This window comes from Corvus kubaryi, unplaced genomic scaffold, assembly GCF_017639235.1.
Source record: "Corvus kubaryi isolate FWS band 111438036 unplaced genomic scaffold, C.kubaryi_AGA036_p1.0 37382, whole genome shotgun sequence".
Classification (NCBI taxonomy): domain Eukaryota; kingdom Metazoa; phylum Chordata; class Aves; order Passeriformes; family Corvidae; genus Corvus; species Corvus kubaryi.
In genome coordinates, this window is record NW_024581124.1 from 5649315 (window position 1) to 5670037 (window position 20723).

General features: G+C 48.3%; 2 protein-coding genes across 11 annotated transcripts in view; one reads left to right on the top strand and one right to left on the bottom strand.

The window, feature by feature from the left end:
• Positions 1-11886, top strand: part of KDM2B (lysine demethylase 2B) — a 108326-nt gene extending 96440 nt beyond the window's left edge. For 5 of the 8 annotated variants that reach the window (XM_042035116.1, XM_042035120.1, XM_042035118.1 and 2 more), the window contains 8 exons: positions 3148-3234; positions 3863-4132; positions 6472-7148; positions 8570-8733; positions 9199-9360; positions 9617-9718; positions 10038-10256; positions 10634-11886. In XM_042035116.1, the coding sequence (XP_041891050.1) occupies positions 3148-3234; positions 3863-4132; positions 6472-7148; positions 8570-8733; positions 9199-9360; positions 9617-9718; positions 10038-10256; positions 10634-10815 (1863 nt within the window). In that variant the 3' untranslated portion in view covers positions 10816-11886. The remainder of the gene's footprint in view (positions 1-3147; positions 3235-3862; positions 4133-6471; positions 7149-8569; positions 8734-9198; positions 9361-9616; positions 9719-10037; positions 10257-10633) is intronic. The other 3 variants (XM_042035117.1, XM_042035119.1, XM_042035123.1) reach the window with 3 other exon arrangements.
• A 213-nt stretch (positions 11887-12099) lies between these two features.
• The window catches only part of RNF34 (ring finger protein 34), a 13781-nt gene continuing 5157 nt past the window's right edge, over positions 12100-20723 (bottom strand). The window contains exons 1-6 of one of the 3 annotated variants that reach the window (XM_042035126.1): positions 20239-20386; positions 17539-17757; positions 15829-16218; positions 15450-15503; positions 15021-15222; positions 12100-13949 (exon numbers count right to left, since the gene is read on the bottom strand). In XM_042035126.1, the coding sequence (XP_041891060.1) occupies positions 13765-13949; positions 15021-15222; positions 15450-15503; positions 15829-16218; positions 17539-17742 (1035 nt within the window). In that variant the 5' untranslated portion in view covers positions 17743-17757; positions 20239-20386 and the 3' untranslated portion in view covers positions 12100-13764. Of the gene's footprint in view, positions 13950-15020; positions 15223-15449; positions 15504-15828; positions 16219-17538; positions 17758-20158; positions 20182-20238; positions 20387-20723 lie in introns of those variants that run through there. The other 2 variants (XM_042035127.1, XM_042035125.1) reach the window with 2 other exon arrangements.

The following is a 20723-nucleotide window of genomic DNA, read 5'->3' on the forward strand; positions in this document are numbered from 1 at the left end:
GTGGGTAACTGGTGGTGTTTATTTCCTGAGGCAAAAAAGCACTGGTAGGATTTCAGAATCGTCTTGGAAGGTGAGATGAGACTACTCAGGGGAACAGCAGAAGGAAAATGGAGCCTCTTCCTTGGATCCTTCCTTGCTCTTTATTCCCAGGTTCCATGATCTCCTGCAAGACACAAATCTCTTGCCACATTTACATGTTGTTGTAGCACTTGAGCCCTGAGGATGGAGCCCATAAATAGCCTTTGATGCAGCCCCAGCCCCAGGGCAGCTGCTTCCGCTGCCCACGAGGGAAGGTCCCTTCCTGTCCCACTTGGGAAATAGCACCATGTGAACTGCTGGTCATCTCCAGCTAAATGTCTGGCAAATGTACTGTTGGGGGAGACTGGAATAAACTGGATCAGTGAAGGGCAGATGTCCTTTCCTGGCTTATTGCCATGTGGAGTGAGTTCCCTCCAAATGCATCTCCCAGAGATTGTGGAGTAGTTTGGCACATGCAGAGGGTGATTTGTTCTCCAGGGGAGGTTGGTGGTGGTTTGGACACCATCTTCTTCCAGCTCCCTGATTAGGCTGTACATGTTCTAGGGGGTTTTCTCCTTGAAACAGCAGTGTCAGAGGACCTCTCTGAGGAGTTAAATTAAGGGTGGCTCAGGTGTATCTGTGCCCTGGCTTACCAAGCCTTGAGGGGCTTCTGTGGGGGCCCCTTGCTGGGGAGCCCTGGGTACCAGAGCACCCACTGGTACCCAGTGGGTACAACACCCTGCTGGTGTTGGAGCTGTGCTGGGGACAGCCAGGATGTTCCACGTGCTCAGAAGTGTCACAGGAGCTTCCTGACACCCTTCTTTCCTTGAAAATACCACACCAACACAAATGCTTGTTTTGCTGAACGGGTTTCTTATGAAAATGATCTTGGTGAGAGTTTTGCAAGCGCAGCACTGCTTCCAGAGGGAGCTCATGAGATCTTGGGATGAACGCTGCCTTTCATTGTTACAGAGTGTTTGAGTTGAACCAAGAATGGTGAATTTTTCTTGCTTCATCTCAAATTGCTGGTACTGCTGGCTAGCATGTCTGAGTGTAGCATCTGATGCTGTTTCTTTTGGGAGAAGGGGTTCCTTTCTCCACTAGGAGCCTGTTCTTTTCCATTTCAGCTGAATGTAGTGATAATGCTGTGAATATTTAGCTGCCTTGTCAGAGCAGCAGGGATACAAAGGCCTTTCCCAGTGCAGCTTCATCCCAGGTGTGTCTCACTGCTTGTTTCAGTCCGGGCACTGCCAGAATTCATGGCTCTCCCTCAGGGATGCCAGATCAGCATCCCAGGGTTTCCATATCCCTACCAAGCCGAGTCCTCAGCAGCGAGGTCTCGTGCTCAGACTGAATTGCTGACCTCGTGCTGCAGGTAGGTTTCTGTGACGCCTCACGCTGTGCCTCAGACACCCACCTGCTGTTTGCAGCAAACACTTGGAACTGGCTCCCACCCAGCCTGAAAGGCTTGGGACAGATTCAGTGGCAGGTTTGTGTGTGTCTAATTAGTTTGCTTACAGTTCCTCACATCTGTTCAGTTCCTTAAACTTCACAGAAGGGACAGAGCTGTAATGCTTTCCCTTCAGCAGCACTTGTTCTATATTCAGTGCGGGAAATAACTTGTTCCCAACTTGGGCTTTGGCCAGGAATTGTTCCCCTGAGGCAGAGATGTATACAACAGCTCCTGGAGTATCTTACACCTACCATGGGAAAGAAGGTTCAAAGGCACACAGTTGTGATAAAACCAGTATTTAAATTCTGCCCACTTCATTTACTCATTTATTAACTCCAGGAGACTTCCTGAGAGACTGACATGTCATCACTCTCACTGGATGGTGAAACTAGAATGGCTGCTGTCTGGCTCAGGGACTTGAGGAAGCAGTTCCTAAATCCAAGGGCTTGCTCCTGCACAGCCAGTGCCTTTTCCCTGTGCTGGGAGGAGAGGAGGAAATGTTTTCAGAAACATGAAAAATCTGTAGATCCCTGCCCGTGCTTGTTCCTGTCTCCTGCAGCCACACTGCTGCTGCCAGTGCCCAGCTGTTGGTCTGGACAGCAGCATGTTTTTGTTGTCTGCAGTAGTAATAAATATTTTTCTTTTTTTCCCTCCACCCCAAGTTTTGTTTTTTCTGAATACGTAACAAAACTGTTAAGTGGGAGTGTGCCATCAGTGAGTGTGTGTTTGTGTGGAGGGTGTATCTTAGCTCTCCTTTCCATTTGCAGAAATGTCTTGTCTGAAATGCCTGTCTCCTGTTTGGAAAGCACTTCAGGCTCCTGTGTGCAAATCCAGAAACAAGGAGGAGCATTCCAGCTGTGTAGGGCAGGATTGTGCTTTTACTGGAGTGTAATAAACACTGAGCTTGAGTTTCTTTCAGAAAGCAAAATGTCAGTGTCGGAGGTAGTGAAGTCGTCAGCCCTTCTCTCCCTTACACTCACTGGGGATCTGGGGGTGTGAGAAACCCTGGAAATGCCTCCGTGTGTCCGGTCCTGTGAACAAAAGTGCCTGTTCCGAGCTGCCTTGGCAGCCACCATCCCCACTGGCACTTGGGCTGAAGGGCTGCAGGCTGGGACTGCTAGTTCTGATCCTGAAAGAAAAGTATTTTAAGGAACACTTGATTACAGTGCAGGGTGCTGTGCTGCTAGAAATGCCCATGGGATTAATGTATGTGAGAACATGGATGGGAGAACCCTGCCTGCTTGAAGGATCAGGCCGTGCCTCTCTGGGGGACATGGGACTGGGCTTTGCAAAGCCAAGGTGTAGGGGGGTGTTTGGAGATGGTGCCGTCGCAGCCCTGGGTTTGGGAGGTTGCTTTGGGCTGACGGGGTGGTTTTTGTTGTTGTTCTAAGAGCAGAGTGTGAATTGGGATTGTCACTGACCTTCGTGGAAAGCCCAGAGCTGAGCCCTTTGTCAGATGCGTTTGGCCACCGTTCCTTCCCCCTGCCTGCAGCGTTGAGGGGTGGCTGTGCAGCACCCAGGGCTTGCTCAGCACCAGCAGGACGGTGCCTCTGTTCCCCTGGGAGGGCTGCAGTCCATTCCAGAAAACAAGGAGCTGTACAGAATGCCTTGGAATGATCATCACCTTCCTGCAGGCTTGTGCAGCACAGTTGTGAATTGCTGTGTCTCTTCCACAGGTGAAGGAATCGGATGGTGTGGTTAACGATGAGCTGCCGAACTGCTGGGAGTGTCCAAAGTGCAACCATGCAGGGAAAACTGGAAAAGTGAGTTTAATGGGAATAAGTGGTGCTGGAATGAGATACAAAATCTTAAGCATTCCCTCTGGCTTGTAGATAGACTTCAGCCCAATACCAGCTTTTGGTTTTGTGCTTAATTCAGGTTTTGTTCTTAATTACTCATGGTGGGGGATTGAAATAAGGTGATCTTCAGGGTCCCTACCAACCCAAACCATTCCTGGGTTATGTGGTTCATTCCATGATGATTCTGTGTGTTGAAGGAGACAAACTCACAGCTTTCTGTTCTTCAGTAATTTTTGTATTCCTGTACCAGCACTTCACCCAGCACCTGGGGAATATTTAGGTTAGTTCTGTGCACTGCTGCACGTTAATTTTCACAAAGAAAATTCCTTAAATTAAAAATTCACAAGCAATTATGCAAAACCTGGAGTGTCTGTTGGAATTAGCGAAACATTATTTCTTTGCAGATTGAGACAGACACTTGCAAGTGTGTAGTTAGAAAAATAACTTCAGGAAAATTAAAACTTTTAACTCCTTACTAATAATTTTGTGTGTTGAAAAGTAATCAACCTACCAGCATTGGAGTGCTGGTGGCAATGTAAAGAGCTGGGAGATGCATAAGGTATAAAGTTGGTTTGTGTTTTGTGTCTCTCTGGCGTACAAGCAAAAGCGCGGACCAGGATTTAAATACGCGTCAAATCTCCCGGGCTCGTTGCTGAAGGAGCAGAAAATTAACAGAGACAACAAGGAAGTGCCAGATGCTGCCAAACGGAAAGGGGACTGTGAGGAGACTCCCAGGCGGAAATCAGAGGAACATTCCAAAAAGGCTCCAGTTGAGTCAATCCTGAGGAGAAAGTCTGATGAAGTGCATCTGTGGAGGAAACGGAAATTCGAGAAATCCCAGGAACCCACGATGAGAAAGCGGGTAAGGCACAACCCCCTTCTCACGGGTCTGCGCAGAGCCTGGGCTGGCTGGGGCTGGTGTCTCTGCTCTCCTGGCTTAGAGCTCATCCCAAATCCCAGATTGTTCCCAGAGGAACCTGCAGTGTTTTACCTTTCTGGTAAAAGCTGCTGGTCTGACGGGACAGTGGCTTGAACAGCCATACTCGAGTTGATGTTCAGAGGCCAGAAACACTGGGCTATGGCTGTTGTTTTATTCAAGGTACTGGAAAACCCACTTTAACTGAAAAGTCTTTACAAGGTGCTCACAGTAGGAGCAAGGTGAAAATCAATTTTTCATGGAAACCTTTTCATGTCTCTCCACGTGGTGGCGCCTGGCAGCTGGTTTGGGGCTGTGCCAGCCTGGGAACCCATGGGAGCCTTTGGAAAGGACACCTTGGGGTGGCTGCAGAGAGCAGGAGCTGCTCCCAGCAGTTGTGTAGATAATCTGGCCCTGAACGTGACAGGTGGGGCTCTCAGGCCAGGCAGGGACACTCTGAATTGGTGGATTTCAAAATGTGGTACTTGGGATATGCAGAAATGCTGGTTTGCAGAAGCAGAAATGAGGGCTCAGATTTACTGTGTCTCACAAGTAAGTGGCTGATGGCTGTAAAATCAGAATCTGTGGCTGGAGTGGTGTTGCATGTGCAGCTCACCAGGGGTGGGAGTCAGTCAGTCCTGCAAGGCCAGACAGTGGGAATGCTGCAGGACGGCAGATGGAAGGATTTTGCTGCTATGGTGGAGAGAGAGCAGAATTCACAGTACCAGTTCATGCATACCTGCTGCTGGCCATGCTTTCCTTTCCCCATCCCTTTGGACTCCCCCCAGTGAGGAAGGCACTGTGGGTCACCACATTACCACACAACACAACAAATGTGTTTGGGTTTTTTACTTTCTTCCAACAGTTAAAACTTGGAGAAGAAAACAAGCTATCCCATTTACATCTTGAAATTACAGAATCTCTCATGGAAGCCTTTAACTCCAGAATAGTTTAGCTGCACTGTCTCATTTTATATTTTCTGTTTAGGTGTCCCATATTAAAATACAGCAACCAGTTGAGTTTTGATGACCCAGGGAATAAAAGTCTGTTTCAGTACTGATGTTTGGCCCTTCCTGTGTGGTTGAATATTGCCCCTGCCACACAGCACATCCTGGAGTCCCTGCTCCCCCCAGGGAGCCAGGGGTGTCCTGGCACACTGCTCCCCTCTCACAGCCTGCCATGATCACGGAATTCCAGTGCCTGGAAGCAGAGCACCCATCAGTGCCCTGTGTGAGGGGTGCTGGAAGCTGCACTGGGCTGGTGTTGTAATGTTTTTATTCTAACCTGTCATTAACTTACTGTGACCTCTCCCTTTAGAGTATGTTAATTTTAAGGCAGGGTGATCAGTTTTCTCTGCCATGTGCCCCGGGCTGAAACTTGGGAACACAGCCACTGCCTTGATGGAATTAGTTCATTGGGAAAGAGAAAGCACGGGTCCTCTGACACAACAAGTGTGCTCACAGCAGTTGCCTCTCCTTGCCAGTCCAGATCTCCTTATTAGAGCTATTTCATTTTAACAGCTGGTGGCTTCTTTCTTGCTTGTGGTGATCAGATTAGGCTTGAAGCCTTCCCGGGCCTCAGTTTGTGTCTCTCACACAGCCTGATGAATCGGAGGATGAGTGGGAGCCAGTGCAGAGCAGTTTGTTGGGAGCAGGGACCAGGGCAGGAGGAAGGTGCTGGCTGAGCCCTGTGGTGTCACATTCCCTGTTCTGCAGGCATTGGAGGGGATGGCCAGGGTTTGGTTGGGTGGAAAGGAGCATCTAAAGTGTGTAAAAGGGGGCTGTTGGGTGTCCAGCAGCTGGGATGGCAGCTGCTATTCCAGAGGTTTTGGGAATGGCCCTTCTGGCCATGGCGTGAGGGCACTGGGGCAGTGTTTGATGTGGGTGCCCAGTGGGTGTGGCCCGAGCCTGGGTTCCTGTGGCCTGCTGGGGACAAAGCTGTCCATGGCATGCTGCTGATCTTCTCTGTGTAAATGATCGACTTGGAGATGGGAAGGCCCTGGAATGTGCAGGATTCTGCATGGTGAATCAGTACCTTTATCACTCCTGGAGTCCCGTGAGCCAATAGCTGGACTCCTCATCCCTGCTGGCACTTGAACTCGATACCTTTGGCTGGTGGCTGTGCCCCAGTGCTGGGATGGTGCTGGGATGGGTGGGGCCTGGCACTGGCAGGGGGCCCGGCCAGGGCAGGGCTCCTGTGCGGAGCATCCACATGGGAAGCACTGCTGGGAAGTGCTGCTGAGCATGGCCTTGCTCCCACAGTCAGCCCTTGTCTCTTCCTTCCAGCGGCGATCGTGGAAGGCTCCGGATGACCGAACTGCCATGATCAAACCCCTGAGGCGCCTCAAGCAGGAGCCCGAGGATGAGCTGCCAGAAGCACCCCCCAGGTCCAAGGATAGTGACCAGTCTCGGTCGAGCTCGCCCACAGCAGGGCCCAGCACGGAGGGTGCCGAGCCCAGGGACAAGAAGAAGTTCAAGATGAGGAGGAAAAGGCGGCTTCCCAATAAAGAACTGAGCAAGGAGCTCAGCAAAGAGCTTAACCAGGAGATCCAAAAAACCGAGAACAGCCTTGCCAATGAGAACCACCAACCCATCAAATCTGAACCGGAGAGCGAGAACGAGGAACCCAAGCGTGCGTTGAACAACAGCGAGAGACTCCATAGGTTCAGCAAAGGGTTGAACGGGACTCCCCGGGAGCTGAGACACCACCAGCTCATGCCCAGCCTGCGCAGCACCCCCCGGGGAATAGCCCGGCCCCCGCCCTCGCTGTCGCCCCCCAAATGCATCCAGATGGAGCGGCACGTGATCCGGCCACCTCCCATCAGCCCCCCTCCGGACTCGCTCCCCCTGGATGACGGGGCAGCCCACGTGATGCAGAGGGAAGTCTGGATGGCTGTCTTTAGCTACCTCAGTCATAGAGACTTGTGCATCTGTATGAGAGTTTGCAAGACCTGGAACAGATGGTAAGGAGGGCGGGATGTGAGGAATACGGGATGGGCACGGAAGGGCAGCAGGTGATGGAGGCGCAGGTGTTTCCTGGGAGCGGGGTGTGGGCTGTCCCTGGAGCTCTGGTGAGCCCAAGCAGAAGGGGTGACCAGCAGAAGTGGCAGGTCTCACATTGCTTTCTCAGAAACAGCAGTTCCCAGCATTTCTGATGGGAGCTGTGTGTCTCAGCCTCTGCGTCAGCCTGCTGGGCTCCGGAGCAGCCTGTGCTGCAGTCAGACACCGCCGTGTTCCTGCTGCTGGAACGCCAGGCTGGGGCAGTCTCGGTGTCATTCTGCCCCAGGACTTCCTGACTGCCAGCAGGTAGTCAGGAATTTGTGCAGTTCAGCTATTAAATATCTCTTGAGATAGCAAGGATCCCACCCTGTGCTCCTCACAAGGGCTGTGCTGATTGTCCCCCTGTGAGGGTACACGGAGAGCCAGCCTGTTGCCTGTGCTCTGTGCCAGCAGAGCACGTTACAGAGGAATCCTTTGTTGATGGTATTTGCTCACAGCGTGTCCCTTGTGCTCGGTACCGTGTGGCCCTGACACAGCTGTGGCTGCACAGCAGCAGCAGAAGCTTTAGTGCAGATTTACAGGTTTCAGCGACCCCTCAGCAAAGCCTTGTGGCTCTGGTGACTCTTGCCCCGTGTTCCTGCTGTGCACAAGGACGGAGAGACTGGAACAGGCTCCTTTCCAGCAGGCTGGTAACAAAGCGTGCACGAAGTATAGAGGCTGATAATTCAGTGTGAGGTGATGTGTGTGGAGTGTCTCCTCCATGGGCTGCTTGGTGTCACTGAAACCTGCTAAATGCATTTTTACTTAAATACAGTATTTTCTAACAAAAAAAAAAAATCAAGAAAATGCAGACTCCTGCACACTCATCAGGACTTGGTGGTGTTGTCCATAGAGAACCATAAAGAGCAAAAAGACACATAATCCACATGGATAGGGATAACAAAAACACAGAACAGGAGAGGGAGGATCTGTTTTCCCAAATCCACTGGTTTTAAGTAAGGAAAACACAGGGGAAATGGGGGTATTTATTTAAATCAGACTTCATAGTCAAAATGTAAGGAAGAAGTGGTGACTTGTCTTCAGGCTATAGAATAGATTTTAGTAAGTGCTGGGATGACTTAAAACGGGATCCGAAGTTGTTGACGCTTGTAATTCTGTGGAAATAATTCCATGCTTTATTGCAGGATATATTTGATGGAGAAACTAGAAACTTACATAACATCATGTGAGGTTGTGTTTATCTTTGCAATACTTGGCCTTATTTTTGCAATTTTCAGTTAAATGATGTCGTTTTTCCTACTGTTTAATGACACCTTTTAAAGCCTTACCAAAATTCAAACAAGTGCCAAATTAAGTGCTGTTGGCTTTTTTTCTTTTTGGGTAGGTGCTGTGACAAAAGATTATGGACCAAAATAGATTTAAACCATTGTAAATCCATCACTCCACTTATGCTTAGTGGCATTATTAGGAGACAGCCTGTAACCCTTGATCTTAGCTGGACAAATATATCTAAAAAGCAGCTGAGTTGGCTTATCAACAGACTGCCAGGTAAGTGATGTGTTTTGATCACCAAATCACAAACCAGTTTGTATAACAAACCAGTCTGTATCTAAATTGCAACCTGTGGGGAAAGTCTCCAGGGACTGGGGTGTCCTAGAAGTGGAATAGACTCTCCTAGGAGGGCTGGAGATGTGTAAAACTGAAGCATCAGCGGGTTAAAATGGGCCAAATTATTTTTTGTGACTACTTGGTGTGTTCAGTTAAAATAATTTGAGGCAGGTCTTGGCCAGCAGGTAATGCTGCTGTGGAAAGGGCTGAGGGGACTGGGGGAGGGAGTGGTGTGAAGTTCCAGGTGGTGGGAGACATGGAGAGCTGGGCAGGAGGAGGCTTCGTGGGGTCCCAGCTGGCTCCGGAGCGCTGGGACCGTGGTCAGAGCAGCCTGGGGGTGCCAGTGGAGGTCACTGGGATGTCTCTGGGAAGGTCACAGTGCTCCAACCTGTTCTGTATCCGCAGGTCTGCGGGACCTGCTGTTATCAGGGTGCTCATGGATAGCAGTGTCGGCACTTTGTAGCTCCAGTTGTCCCTTGCTGCGAACTCTGGACGTGCAGTGGGCAGAAGGACTGAAAGACGCACAAATGAGAGACCTCCTGTCCCCGCCCACGGACAACCGGCCAGGTAAGAGCAGGAGGAGCCCGGGAGCCCGGTCCCACCCCCGGGGCGTGTTTTGTACTTAGCTCCCCTCGGAGCAAATGGGCAGGAGCCCCCACAGCTGAACCTGGTGGGGCTGGGGCCGTGCTGTCCCTCGGGGAGTTGGAGGTAGTGACTTGCAACACTCCTGGCTGGAGCCCCGGGGTGACAGTGATGTTCTCTGGCTGCTGAACCGTCATCTGAGCCACTGTGCTGGTTTTCTGTCTGACTTTCTTCTCTTCAGGCTGCAACGGGTGTACTTTAGAGAGTATGGAAACACTTTCTTCCAGTTCAGGGAAGGAGCAGTTCTGTGGGTCATGCCACATTCGCCCGGATTTCGGCTCAGGTGAAATTTTGAGCAAATCAGATCTGCTTTCTGGCATGCACTGCACAGCCTACTGCTTATTCCCAGCTTGTAATTCTGCTGGGCCCCTGCAGTTACTTTCATCCCTTTGTTTTGAAATCAGGAGTTGGCTTTGTCCACGTGCCTGTTCCAAAAATAGACAAGTGTTCCTGCTGATACTCCAAAGCTCCAGACAGGCAAAAGCTCTGAAGTTGACCTAGGGCAGCAGTGTTGTGTGTCACGGTGCATTTCATAGAGGCCTGCAGATGTTGGCAGCACGGGGTGGGGCTCCTGGGAGTGACCTGCTGCCTCTGCCTTGCAGGTCAGATCGACAACCGGAGTAAGCTACGGAACATCGTGGAGCTGCGCCTGGCCGGCCTGGATATCACAGATGCTTCGCTGCGGCTGATCATCAGGCACATGCCCCTGCTCTCCAAACTCAATCTCAGTTACTGTAACCACGTGACAGATCAGTCTATTAACCTGCTGACCGCCGTTGGAACCACCACGCGGGATTCGTTAACGGAAATTAATTTATCAGGTAAGGGATGGGGGAGGGGCACTGCCCGTGGCATCAGAGCTGTGGGGGGGGTTTGTCCTGCTCCTGGTGTAACTCCCTGGCAGCAGCTGGACGTGCTGCTGCTGGAAGTGGCCCCGCAGCTGCCATGAGGTGGTGGTGTATCCTCACTCATCCTCCCAGGGGATGTTCCAGTGCTGCTGCTCTGCACATCTGGGCTGCCTGGCTTTATCCCATGGGTTACACAACAGCAGCAGGAATGGGGATGGGCGATGGAGCTGGCGGGGGATTCCTCTGCCGGCACCGCAGGAGGGGCAGAAGGGACTGGCCAAGGTCGGGATAAACCCTCCTGGTGCTGGAGAACAAAGCGATGTTCAGTTCCTCCCCTCTGCTCTCCCCAGACTGCAATAAGGTCACTGATCAGTGCCTGTCTTACTTCAAACGTTGTGGGAACATCTGCCAGATCGACCTGAGGTACTGCAAGCAAGTGACGAAGGAGGGCTGCGAGCAGTTCATAGCGGAGATGTCCGTAAGCGTCCAGTTCGGGCAGGTGGAAGAAAAACTTCTGCAAAAACTGAGTTAGTTAAAGGACTCGTGTAAATACTGGGGCGAGGGGGGGAAGGGACTAAGAACACGTAGGGATTTTATTTTCAATTGGGAACTTGGAATATCAGAAAACGCCGCGATTGGATTTTACAACTCTTGTTGAGGAGAGAACAACGTGAAACTACCCATGTTAAGAATTTCAACTTGTGCCACTAATTCAGTCCACCTGGGATGTCCTGCACTGGCTCTTATGCAAATTCATAAGGCGACTGTTACTGATGATAATTGTTCACACCCTGGAAGAGGACTGAGCTCCAAGAAATACTGTTATTTAAAGTACCACAGCATGTGCTTGGTAGTGTAAATTTGATTTCTGCTTTTCATTTCTTAAGAAAAAAAAAAGTTGGTGTCATTCAAGTGGACCACGCACTGCATTTCTGCCTTCTTAACACGTTTTGTTTTGTTACATCTTACATTATGCAGAACTATTTTTGTACAAAAATTGTTTAAAAATTATTTATGCAATGTTTGAATGCATTACCAGTGTTTCGGTTTTGATTGCCAATTTTTATCTTTACTTATGGTAGGCGAGAACTTAACCTATACTTCGTAGACAGTATCTATCTACAAACGTGCCCAGGTCAGGAAAAGTAGGTTCATACTTTCAACTTAAAGCATGTTTTAATGGAAGTTTATATCCTGCTTTGTATACTTCAGAAGTGACATAAGCATGTTGTGGAAATAAGGTGTAAATTATAGTTGAAGTAAAACACTTTTATCTGTATAGAAATCACCTTTTTCTCAAAATTTTAAAAGAATTCCAATTTCAGCTTTTGCACATAGGAGGGTTTCACTCTGTAGCATGAGCTCTTGTACTCAGTATAAAATTAATTTATACAGTGAGTCCAGCAGTAGAATAAATGGTCAAATGTAGTCTCTCTTTCTTTGAAGTGTGAGTTGAGTTCTCATTTAAGGTTTATAACATGGTTATTTCCTGATTGTAAAATTCTGCATTCATAAGTGCCATTGTTGTACGGTGTTGTTTTCGTAGACCTTCCTGATGCAGTTTTACCTTTGTTGAATTTGTATAAACAATTGTACAAAAACAGGCGCTGCCTCTGTGCGTTTCTGTCAGGGCTGAGGGGGAGTGGCTGCAGGGAGTGCTTGGGCTCTGGCCCGTGGCTCTGAGCATTTTCCAGTGCATTGTTACATCCACATCTCCATTCCTCCAGCAGGCATCTATCTGCCCAGCTCAGGCTCGAGGAGCACTGACAGCTTGAGAACATTAAAGTTGGAGCTGAGTAAGAAAAGAGACAGAGGCTGAGAGAGCCCATCACCCATCTTTATTAAGTTTGAGTGGCTAATGAGCAGCACGGAAACAACAGCGAGGGCATGTCTGTCTTCATTAGCCTCCCCTCTGGACAGACTCCAGGAATTAAGTACCATTAAAAAGTTACTTCTAAAAAATAAAGCCATTGAGAGGTTTGCTCCCTTCTGAAAAATACCCAGTCAAGCTAGGAGCTGTGTCCTGTGTGAGGAGGAGCTACTTTCTCTCTTCCACACCAGCCTAACCCTTCACAGAACAAGAGCAGGTGCCAGTGCAGCACAGGTGCCAGCTCTCAGGTCCTGCACCCTCAGCCAAGCACAGCCTTGGCTCTGGAACTTTGCTGCCACATGGGAAATCAAAGGAGAAACAGTAACTTTGTTAATCAACTCTGCTTAAAGAATAACTGGACACACATGGTCCTTCCTCACCTTTTTTTTTACAGTGAACTTCACCAATCCCAGTCATGGCCATGCTTGGCCCCAGGCATCCTGTTTTCGCCCCCGACACGAGCTACTCTTGCTGCTCCTTTCCGCAGATCGTTCCTCACAGACGTCCTCAAAGGACCATTACAATTCCTGCTCCAAGAGGACTTGTACCCCAGCTCACGGCACAAAGCCCAGCCTGACCCAGGGCCAAGGGCTGGCAGCAATAACAGGGCCCTCAGCAGCCCCTGGGAAGCTGGTTTGGGTGACTTGGCTGTGGGTGAAAGTCTGTGAACAGGAGGTTTTAAACAAAAACTGTTTGCTGTCCCTGCTCCTGCCTCCCCCTCCCCAGTTAAGGTTAGTAACACCATACATTCCATGTTAGCAGCAAGGAGGTGGTGCCCCTGATCAGGATTCACAGTAACATCAGGCTGTCGGCACATGGAGTACAATCATCACAGATTAATAGTTACAACAGGCATGAGTGGATTAAGGACCACGCTAATATGGTTTACTGTAATACCCCTTCTTAAAAAAATAGTTTATTCCTAAACTAAAAACCACTTAGTAACTGGTTTTTGGAGCCCACCAGGCAGAGCCTGCTGCAGCCCCTGAGCCCTGCAAAGTGATGGAGTGTTGCATACACTGACAGAGAACAGCCAAGACAGCACACGTGTCATGACAGACATTCAGAGGGAGCAATCAGCATAAAGCAAGATTGCTTAAGGGCTTCTGTGTGGGAACAGTTCATGGCAGTGCTTCCTAAGCCGTGTCCGACACCGGCACCGCAGCCACGCTGTCGGAACAGATACATTCTATCGTTAGGGAAAAGCTGAATAATCAACTGATATATTCATTGCTTCTAATGCACTAGAGAACACCACAGGCTAATAGGCTCAAGCAGAGGTGTTTGCTGACCACTTGCCGAGTGCTGAATGCGTAAGGACAGGTGAGATTCTTCAGAAGAGAGCAAGAACTGCTGTAAACAGTTTGACTCCAACAATCTGTGGGGCTGTAAGGTCAGTGGGGCAGCGCTGCTGCTGCACGCACAGGCAGCACCTGGACCTGCCCAGCCCCGCACTGCAGGAGCTGCTTGAAAAACCTTTCACCAACTTCTTCTACATCTTGATGTCGAAAAGGCCGAGTTTAACCAAGAACTACAACGCTGCCGTGCGCCCCGGGGCCCAGCACTCCTGGCCACAGGAATCCTGCCCGGGGGACTCGGGGCAGGGCTGGGTTAGGATTTGAAGACGTGCACAGCCCGCACGACGTACTGGCGGCAGATGGGGCACTCGCTCATCCTCTTGCCACACTTGGTGCAGGTGACCATGTGGCCGCACTCCAGCAGCACGCAGTCGATCACGGCGTCCATGCAGATCCGGCACAGGTTCTCGTCCTCGTTCAGCTGCATCTTCTCCCCCTCTGGAAACCAACAGAGAGGGAGGTCACAGCTCTGGGGCCTGCAGAACCAGGGCAGTTCCAGCCCAGCCCCATCCCCTCACATGAGCTTTTTTAATCCCCAGCTACAAATTAATCGGTATTCCTCCAAAAATAAGCAAAGAAATAAGAACTAGAAAGCCTCTCAAGTGAACATCCAATATTTAGCTTCATTCTTTAAACCCAGAAACTATTTTCAATTCACAATGTAATGTCTGTGAAATAATGTGCTGGATTAAGATTCGGAGCATGTTGGTTTTTCATCTTGGAGCTCACTGTTTGGCAGAACGCTTTCCTCAGAAGATTAAACACAATAATAATAAAACAGACTAAGATGTGGAAGCCTTAAGTAGGCCATAAAGGTGGCAGAACTGAATAAAACCTGTCAATTTTCATTGCAAATAGTCAACATCCCCATCAATACCTGAACATGCCATTAGACCGTGGTGAAAAAAATAAACATTGAAGTTTTCCTCCCAAGTTTTGTGTGAGCAGGAATTGGTCTGAGGACAAATTACACAAGTGAAAGATTCCAACTGCTGCATGGAGTAGAGGGTAGAACAACAGCCACTGAGCAGTAGCCACAGAACCACAAAATTTATCATGAACATGTGAACTGAGACCAAAACACTTGGACTTTTGTCACTGTAGATTTTAATTCTGCAGTAACAGACCTGAAGTGCCCTGATCTGCATGGCTACAGCACAGCTGTGGCTAATGTTCTGTGAAACCCAGAAAAGCACATGGAGGTGCCAAGTTTCAGTTCTCTGAGGAACCAGTTCTCAGTTGTGCAATTTTACCTTCACCATGAAGGCTGAGCTCTCCAAGCTTTGGAAGAAAGTCTCAAAAACCCAGCACAGTCCTGGAAAGCTTTGTTTAATCACTACTGTTCAGCTACTCTAGGGGCACCTTGCATTGTTAAAACCCATTTTCCAGGTGTTCCAGCAGAGCAGACCAAGCTCAGACACCGAGTTCTTCCACTGGCAGAACCAAACCAGAAACTGGAAACCAGGAACTCAGTAGTTGTAAGAAAGCGGAAATAAAGTATAAACCTACGTGTCTTGTGGTTCTCCTCATTCTCTCTGTATAGTCTGCTCACTTTTTCCACAAGTTCCCATTTTTCACAGCATCCTGAGTAGTTGACAAAATTACAGGCGAGTATTTCCTTCAGCTGCCGGACACTCAACCCTTCGATGTCTTCCAGACTGGAAATATCGGACAGGGATGCCCTCGCTCGCTTCCTGGACAGCCCCAGGGTCTGAAACACATCAGTTGTGTGGTGTTGAGCACCAGAGCTGGAGCACACGAAGCTGCAGCAGCTTGGCTAAAGTTTAATTCTTTTTGAAGCTAGTGTGTGCAGACATTCATTGCTCGACACAGCAAACTCTGGAAGAACCCAGAGCATGAGGCCAAATGTTGGCAGAGATCTAAAAGACTTTATGGTGTCACATGCCAAAAATCTATTCTTTGGATAGTTCATCTCACCTGCTCTTCTGCACTTTCTTCTTCTTCATTGTTTACAGATGTTTCCATTTGTCCCTGTGTACAAAATGAAACTCATCAGGATAAAAAACCATGTTATTCCCTTATAAAACACTTTCCTTCCTACCAAGGTGATCACAGGTGACAATGAAATGACATTTTGACGTTCCAGTTGCTACTCATCAGTCCAGGTTTAAGTCACCTCTGACCTGAACTAGGAATCTTTGCTAATTATCTCCAGCTTTCAGGTGCAGGATACAAAAGGCATTTTTCCTGCCCCTCCAAACTGTACCAATTGGTGTTTTATTTTAAATCGAGACAGAACTATTAAAAAGAAAGATATAAAGTAATACTATTGCATAAAACTTGTTAATCACTGTACCTGTGAAGGTGTCCCACTTCCTGTGCTTCCTCTTCTGTTGGCAAGTTCTCCTGGATTTGACATGGATACAGACGTGGAAAAGGGATGGGTAAAAAAGCCCGAAGTCTGTGACCGTGACGAACGCAAGCTGCCAGCGTCCATGTCCTCCTCCGACCCCAACCCATGGTGGCACAGCACCAGGTCCACCAGGTCTTCCTTCTCTCTGCAGGTGTCCGTGGGGATGTTTCTGAGGATCAGATACTGACGCAGATCCTTCACTTTCAATCTCATTAGCTGAGGGCGCTGGAAGGCCGTTTCTTGCAGCAAGTGACAAGTGGAACATCTCCTGAGATTCTCTTGTAAGACTGAGCAAACGGAGCAAAAATCCTTCTTGCAGTCACAACACACGTGCTGAGGGAAGAGGAGGGAACCATTCAGCTGTGCATCACAGGAAACAAATCCAGGCCCTGCTCTCTCCTTCTCCAGGCTACAGAATTTACTGTTACTTCTTCCACTGTCAGTTGTGACAGACATCATTTTTAAGATTTAAGTCCAGCAAACTGCCCTGTCAAACAGTTTTGCAGGTGTCCCAAGAGAGTCCCTCGCTCTTTTGACACTACTGAAGCTGATTTGTGGTTTTAGTAAAAAATACTATGAATAAACAGATGAATAAAGTATTCAAGTTGTAGATTAGACAACAAACAAAACTAAAACCAATGTCATGGTCTGTTAAAATACTTTTGAACATACTGTCACTGCTCCTTTCACATGTGTAACAGTATAACCCCAAACTTTACAGAACCTACTGCTTCCTCAACTGATTCCAAGAACTCAAAGTAGGGCTCGAATGTGAGGAATCACATGGGAGGGACACACTCCCAAAAGCCCAGATGTCACTTCTGAAGAAAGCTTTGTTCAAAAGACTCACAATACACAAAAGCTGGAATAGACAAGACTGTCAGCATTCCAGCTGCTGAACAAACCCAAACTCCTCAAGGTTTTCAGGATTACAGTAAATTAATATTGGCTTCAGCTACGTCCTTACACAACACTTAATTCAACAAAGCCTTGCCATGTGAATAGGACACATAAGGGGAAAACAACACACAAACTGAGGGAAGAGGTTTCATGATCATCTGAAAGAGCTGCAGAGGATTAGGTCACTGGCAGGAGAAAAGAACAATCCTGAACAGTTATGATACACAGAAATAATATAATATTAACAATCTCAATTTTATCTGCATTAACTCACCAACCTGCCTCCTAAGGAAGGAAGAGGCTGTTGGAGCACAACAGCACTGAGCAGAGCGAAAGCTGGTTAGGAAACAACCAGAACTGCATGAGAACTTCCAGAAAGAAGCTGGAGTTTGTGAGTTTTTAACTTTTCCATCACCCAGTTTGTTCACTCCAGTACTCAACCACTGTTTGATGCCATCTTCAAAACCAGATTTGCTTTACTGTTTAAGATTCTGAAGCTAATACGTATCTTACAAATCAGAGTCCATTAATTTTCAGGCCAGCCCAGATCCAACATGCCACTGACTAATGAACATCAGACTTATTAACTTCTAACCCTGGCTGACAGTAATTTCCTGTGACTTCAGAATAAGGCACTTCCTCCCTCCCTGCCTGTATCTGCCTCAGGTTTCTGAGAAACACACATTCATCTCTCAGCATGCCACAGATGCGTTCATAGGGGTAAAAATACTGTGCAATAAGAAATATACTCACTTTTTTCCTAAAAACTGAAAAGGAAAGTCCACAGGCTTTGCAGACTATGTTCGTGCCGGCTGCAGCAGGAGCTGGATATGCTGAGAAGTCTGTGCTTGGTGTAAACCTGAATGGGCCAGCACCTCCCCCAAAGCCAGCCTGCTGGCCACGGACTGCTCCCGTACCCATGACTTCATTCAGCAACCCGCAGCAGGAAGCCCACATGGAAGTAGCTCCCGCCTGAAAACATCACAAAGCAAACGCAGAGAATCAGTATCTCAAAGCCCACATCAGATGTGCCTTGCTGCTGAGGAGCTACTTCACTCCATCTGTCATCATCCCAGGAGCATGTGGTGCAAATTCCCGGAGCTCCAGGATTCCAGCACGCTCACGGCTGTGACAGACCAGCTCCACTCCCAGCTGAAATCCAAAGTGGGAAAGATTTGCCTCTGAAAGGCCAATGCAGGCACAGGGAGCTCACACTCACAACTCCTTTTCTAGAGAATTCCCCACAAAAAGAATCAGCAATTTGAGGAGTGATGCAACAGCAGAGCAAGGAAGGAGTGACTGACAGCCCATTGTAGGTGAGGGGCAAACCCCGAAATGGTGACAGGCAGAAACTGCAACTTCTCATGATTAATGCAGAACTGTCCCTGCAGGATCTGCTCCAGAACTCATCCAGCTCTGGTATGACTCACAACAAAACTCTCTCTGAAATAACATTCCTGGTTTTCAAACTTGAAAACCAATCTTCATTAGAAGATAATTACAGTCCGGTTTCACTGAGAAGGAAATGTTTGTTCAAGACCTCCCTGAACCTCCTTGTTTTGTTGCCTTACAAAATGTTTAACAAAAGTTAAAATAAATCTAAATGAACTTACTTTCTATTGATTGGATTTCAGTTTTGAGTCACAGTCTTAAAACACTGCAAAAAATTCTGAACACATAAACAAAGTGCTACTTTTTATCCTTGGAAGCCCTTAGCACTGGATTCTCTATCAAAAGTGCACAGTCTACTTGAAGGTGGAATTTGGACTCCAAGTTGGGCAAGTCACAAGTTTAATCACTGTCAGGTGGCTCCCTGAGACCTGCTAGAAAAAAACAGGAGGGGCAAACACAATCACATCAGGTTCTCCCTGAAAGGAAGCTGACAGGTACAACTTCCTTTAAATTTTTTCCCACTTTTTTCTTTAACAGCAGTTCTCTTTTTCATTCCAGGACAGCATCTTTTTTTTTTTTTTCCCCCAAAGCACCAAGACAGAAAATAATTGCTTTTGAGACTTGTAATTCTTGCTGTAAAACCCCAACCAACCAGAACACACACTTCAGCTCTGTAACGTGGTGCTTTAATTCCTGTAGTAGCTACACTAATTTCTAGATGAAGTTGCACATTTTCCCTGAACTGAACACAATCCTCTTACATTTTTGGGAACTTAATGCCAGAATAACTTGGGATAGGCCAGAACTTCTCCGTTCAAACCACAGAGCACAAAAGGTAAGAACAAGAGCTTTAGTTACAACATCAAACATACATTCTAATTAAATCCTCTCATCTGTTAAATCCACTCGTCATTATGGGTATTTCAATAGCAGAATTATCATGGTGTAACAAGAACCCTCTGTGCCCTGGGCACCCCACGCACAGGACATCTTCCTCAGCCTCCTCAGGATGAACTCCAGCGGCCCTTCCCTCACACAGCTCACATCCCAGCCTCAAACTAAGGCTTGTTTTACACTCCTCCATTATAAACACTGTGGAAACTCATCAATATTAATTTCTCCTGGACAAAACATAATTATCCTAGCTTATTAGGCAAGAGGAATTAACTTTCCAGAAATACATCCTGAAAACCAATGTCAATCCAACAGAGCTCCGAGTTTTAAAACTTGGAGCTTCTGAAAAATACTTTCTCTCATCTTTAGGGAAAGCTGTAGCACAACCATTCCTCTCATTCATCACCTATTCTTCAAAACTGAGGAGCTAATTATGTATCTACAAGATTTCAAAACAGCCTCACATGCATAACGGAAAAATAAAATCATTAACCAAAAGGATCTTTCAAAATTCAACTTCCTTTATTACACAGCTATGGCCTGTTTAGGGGGTCACAGCAGCAGCAGGACACACAATGACTAAAAGGACGTAAGACATTTGATACCACAACCCCGGCCTGAGAGTTTAACACCTGCTTCTTAGACTTATTTTATTCCAGAGCCTGTAACAACTGTTCAGACATCACTGTCAACAGCAAACATACGTATTTTTAGGAACTTTTTGTCACCCATTTTGGACACAAGAATGCTGTTGATATCTTTATCTTGCTGCCAACCACTCACTTAAGGTGAAAGGTAGGGCTAAGTGGGCATTAATTTTCTCCTTAACCTACATCACCTGTGGATTCCTTCTATGCCCTCAGGTCATGAACTGATAACTGAATTACAGTGTCTAGGCTCTCCATATTGCTCGGTAAAAGAAATGACACCGTGCTGAAAAGCACCAACACAACACGCAAATTAAACACGCTAAAACAAAAAAAATCCCTCTCTTGAGAGTTAATCAAAACAATTCCAATTTCTGCACCAAAACTATCAGTCTCCACTGCCATGGACAAGCTGCCATCGGTATCTTCCCTCCCCATACCTTATGTGCATCTCACAGGAGCAAAATGCTGCGTTCCAACTTCTCTGCTGTTGCTTTTCGCTTTAAGGGTGTTTAGTTACCTGATGAGCATTTCACCTGCTGCTCCTGCCACGCCTGTGCAAGCTGGGTGTGCTACCAAAGCCGCAGAACGACAGGAGAGCGGCGCGAGGGATTTACTTTTAATCATTTTAACCGAAACTTCCTCTTTACACCCACCCTTAGACCAAGCAGAGCTTTTCCGGGACGGCACAACAGCCCCGGGCGCGACGCGGCGCCCCAGCGGAGCGACCCGGGCTCCGGCCCCCCGGGAGCCGCCGGTGTGCCCCTCACGGGCCCGGCCCGGGCCCTGCCCGGCTGCTGACTCAGCGCGGGGGCCCCTCGGCTCGGCGGTGCCGGCCCGGGCGCCCCTCAGAGCGGGGCGGGACGGCGGCCGCGGCCTGAGGCGAGCCGGGAGGGGCGGCCCGGCCCGGATATCCCGCCGGGTCCCCCGCCCCGTCACCCTCCCCGGTTAGCCCCCTCCTCCCTCCTTCCTTCCTCGCAGAGGGAGAAGCGCTCTCCCGGCCGG